The 3,543-nt window shown below is 50.6% G+C and overlaps 1 protein-coding gene across 1 annotated transcript in view; it reads right to left on the minus strand.

Annotated features, from left to right (window-relative positions):
* Positions 1–1,742: 1,742 nt before the first annotated feature.
* MRPL27 (mitochondrial ribosomal protein L27) overlaps positions 1,743–3,543 on the minus strand; it is a 4,487-nt gene continuing 2,686 nt past the window's right edge. The window contains exons 2-4 of the mRNA XM_010152310.1: positions 3,208–3,330; positions 2,424–2,491; positions 1,743–1,955 (exon numbers count right to left, since the gene is read on the minus strand). Of these exons, the coding sequence (XP_010150612.1) occupies positions 1,749–1,955; positions 2,424–2,491; positions 3,208–3,330 (398 nt within the window). The 3' untranslated portion in view covers positions 1,743–1,748. The remainder of the gene's footprint in view (positions 1,956–2,423; positions 2,492–3,207; positions 3,331–3,543) is intronic.

Raw genomic sequence — 3,543 nt, forward strand, 5'->3', positions numbered from 1 at the left:
CCACAGCTGCCCCTACGAGCACGCTCTGAGGCATCCTCCAGCTTTCTCAGGAACAGTAATAAGCTCAGAGACCTTGGATAGACGTGCCGTGCCAGACCCTTTCCAGGCTTCTCTCGGCTACCACGCTCGGCGCAACACAGCCGTGTAAGGCCTCGGCCTCCACGTACTGCTGCTTCCTGTGGTGTCAGCAACACAAGTGCCTGCCACATCGTCCTCGTCCGCAGAGTGGCCGAACCTCAGACCTCCACCCAGAATCGCAATTGGCCGACACACGGAGGCAAGTCAGACCCAGCCAGCGGAGACGTCCCTCCTGTAGCACAAGGACGCCCACGGAGCCACCGGCAGGTATCGCACTCCCAGCGGGGCAATCAGGGACACCCACTCGCTCTTCTCTGGGAAACGTGCCTTTACCAAAGGCGAGGGACAAAGCCAAGGTGAAGGTTTGCTCAGCCAGAGCTCCTCCAGGCAGCTGGTGGTGTTATACCTCTGTGAGGCAAGCACTGCCCGGCGTGCCAGGGATCAGACCTCACGCAGCGGTCAGTTTGTGCTACTTCACTTATTTCCCAGGTTATGAACTGTTTTACGTTATGGGTGTATCGGGTGCCAGGCGGGAATCCTCACCTGTGAGCGGCAGAAGAGATCCGCATCAGAGCATCGCTCCCTGCTCTTAGGGCAGCGGTCAGCCGTGAGCGGGACCTCTGGGTGGACTCTGGGGAGATTCGGAGGGTGCAGGGGTTGGGTTGCCTGCTGTGCGCACACACCGACCACTGAGACCGACCATGACTGGATATTCAAGCTGGGTGAGGACAGAAGCGTGGACAAAAACCAGCTGGTGGTCTCCGTGACGAACGTAAAGCGAAGGTGGACGTGTGTGGCAGACCCAGTTTTAGTCCTCTGCAGAGCAGACAGTCTGATGATGCCAACACCGGTGCCCTTACACCACCAATTTTGATAAACTGTTTTCTACTGCTGAGCCAGTGTTTTAGATTGTTTACAAACCTGTAGATAAAATGAGATCCGTTTGGCCACGGGCCATTTGAGCTCCTTTCTTTCCAGCAACGTAAGCTCAAAAAATGTCATGGAATGACTCGGGGAAGACAAAAGGATAAGTGTTCTGGATCACGGCTTTATGATATACCTCCAGCCACTGAGTTTCAAATGCCAGCCCAGACGCGTGCAGCCTAGCAGGCACTCTAAAACTAGTCATGAGATAGCTTTATGGGTGTGAACTTGCCTCACGTGGCTAGTAAATGGCACACCTTCACATATTTGAGTTAATCACTGAGGTGACTTAAAAGGAAAAATCTAGCTCCCTGGGATGCAGAGCTAGGTGCAATTGGAAAAGGGTCTGTCCTGTTCTGCAGTATTTTGAATTAAGATACAAATAGAACGGTAATGTGTAAAAATAGAGGGAATTCTGAGTGGGACAAGTACTGACGTAAGAGTGACTGTCGAGAGAACTCAGCCAGTGGCACAATGGCTTCTCCAGAGGCAGCTGAACATATTAAATGAACATACATAACACATTCTGTGATCAGCTGCAACCTCCAGCAGCCCCACAGCGTTTATTACACTCTTACAAAGGCCAGGAGGTGATCCCAGTGCCTGAACACTGACCACGTGTGCTTTAGGAGGAAGATAAAGTCCTAAACTGGTACCTTCAGAGCTAGAATAGCCTTGTTCTCGGATGCCAGTCTGGCTGGAGTGGTCTGTCCCAGCCGCTCCTTCCCCTCTGTGATGCAGGAGGCTCAGAGCATGGTGACCAGTTTAAAGCTTCCTACTTCTGTGGTAGGGACAACATTGATAAAGGTTTTATAAAGAACTGCTCCTTTGGGCAGACGACAGATCACTTCCCTGCTCTCAGTGCTGCGGGGAGGAGGTACGTAGACCTCTTTGGTGTATCTGACGATCCCGTCCTCCAGGGCGAAGAGTGTCTTGTTGCGGCCCATCCCCACCTGGAGAGGATGAGGAGTGTTAGAAAGGAAAGGCTGGTGGTCCACTAGTGCCGCAGATCCGATCACAGGTCTGCCTCCTGCAGTATCCTGGCTGCAGCAGCATCTGTTGCTTTGTATTTTAAAATAAAAGGAAACTGCACTTCTCGCTTCCAGCAGCGAGTGTGCAACGGTGCTCACTGCAAGGGGGGAGATACCGATCGCACCCTGAAGCACAAGCACCGGGTGAGGTTACCAAAGGGTTTGGAAATACCCGTAACTTTCAGTCCTTTCCTCAGTTGCACGGGCACAGGTGTGACCCTGAGCAGGCTGAGACTAAGAAATACCACGTAACAAAACCCAATTTCAGGATTATATAGAATATAGGGAAGAGCATTAAAAACAAGCTTGAGGGAGAGGGGAGAGCGAGTACAGGATTCTGTTGCAGGCTGCTGTTCTGAGAACCGAGGAAGAGATGGAAAAGCAACTTACGTGAGCCCCTGGATGCCAGCGTATCAACCGCTGCGTAGCCAAAATGTTGCCTGCGTGCACAAACGCACCTGCAACAGAGTGACAGAGTCAGGCTGCAGAGAAACGGAGCTCCCCGAAGCGCTGGCAGAACACAAATGGTTCCGGGACTTACAAAACCCAGCTTTCTGTGGGAATTTGCTAAGGAAAGATTACTTCAAATGCTAAAAGCATCTAAACAAAACTGCTGTTAGCAGGAAATAAAGGGCAATTGATATACAACGGAACAAAGCAATTCTGGTCTTGGAAAAGATTATTTCTAGGGTACAAGGTATTTTCTCGCTGCTGAAGGCCCTTGTTTTATTACTTTTTACATCGATATGTTTTCATCAGCAAAGCTAATAATTATTAAGCACTCAACTGCAGGAATCTGTACTTTGGCTTCTGCTAAGCCTCATAATTCTCCCCTTTGTAAACATCTAAAATGCCCAGCTTTTCCACACAGCGTGGGGGGAAAGCGCACTCAAGTTATGAGGTGTCCCGCAGCGTACCCTCCGCCCAGGCGCTCCAGAGAGGCAAAGTTAGAATCAAAGGACGTTTTCAGCTGGCCGCTCGCAGGTCCAGCTGGGAGGGAGGCTGACTCACCCTGCCCTCCTGCCGGATACCCTTCCTCATGAGCTTTCGCCAAGCCTCCCCGTTCCCTTCTCTTGGAAGAGCGCCTACTGCGATGCTCGACACCCATACTGGGGGAGAAGCTGTGAAGAGCCAAATGAAACGCAAACGATGCTCGGCACATATTCAGACCCACCTTCTACTTTTTTGAATCCGTAGCGCTTCCCAGGGCTGCGGCCACCTAAATTTTTTGAGCTGCCCCCCGTTTTCTTAGAAGCACATCTGACAGCAACCAGGCTTGTTTGGGGAGCGGTGAGAACTAGAGCAAGAACAACAACATCAGCTGAAAAACACTATTAAAAATGCTTTCTTTTTTAAGATTTAAAAGATGTCAGTTAAGCTTTAAAACTAAAGGCAAAATAAAGTCTTGAGGAAAAAAAAGTTACTGCCAAGATCACGGAATGGTTTGGGTTGGAAAGGACCTTAAAGATCATCTAGTTCCAACCCCCCTGCCATGGGCAGGGACAACTTC

This window comes from Eurypyga helias, unplaced genomic scaffold, assembly GCF_000690775.1.
Source record: "Eurypyga helias isolate BGI_N326 unplaced genomic scaffold, ASM69077v1 scaffold16975, whole genome shotgun sequence".
Classification (NCBI taxonomy): Eukaryota; Metazoa; Chordata; class Aves; order Eurypygiformes; family Eurypygidae; genus Eurypyga; species Eurypyga helias.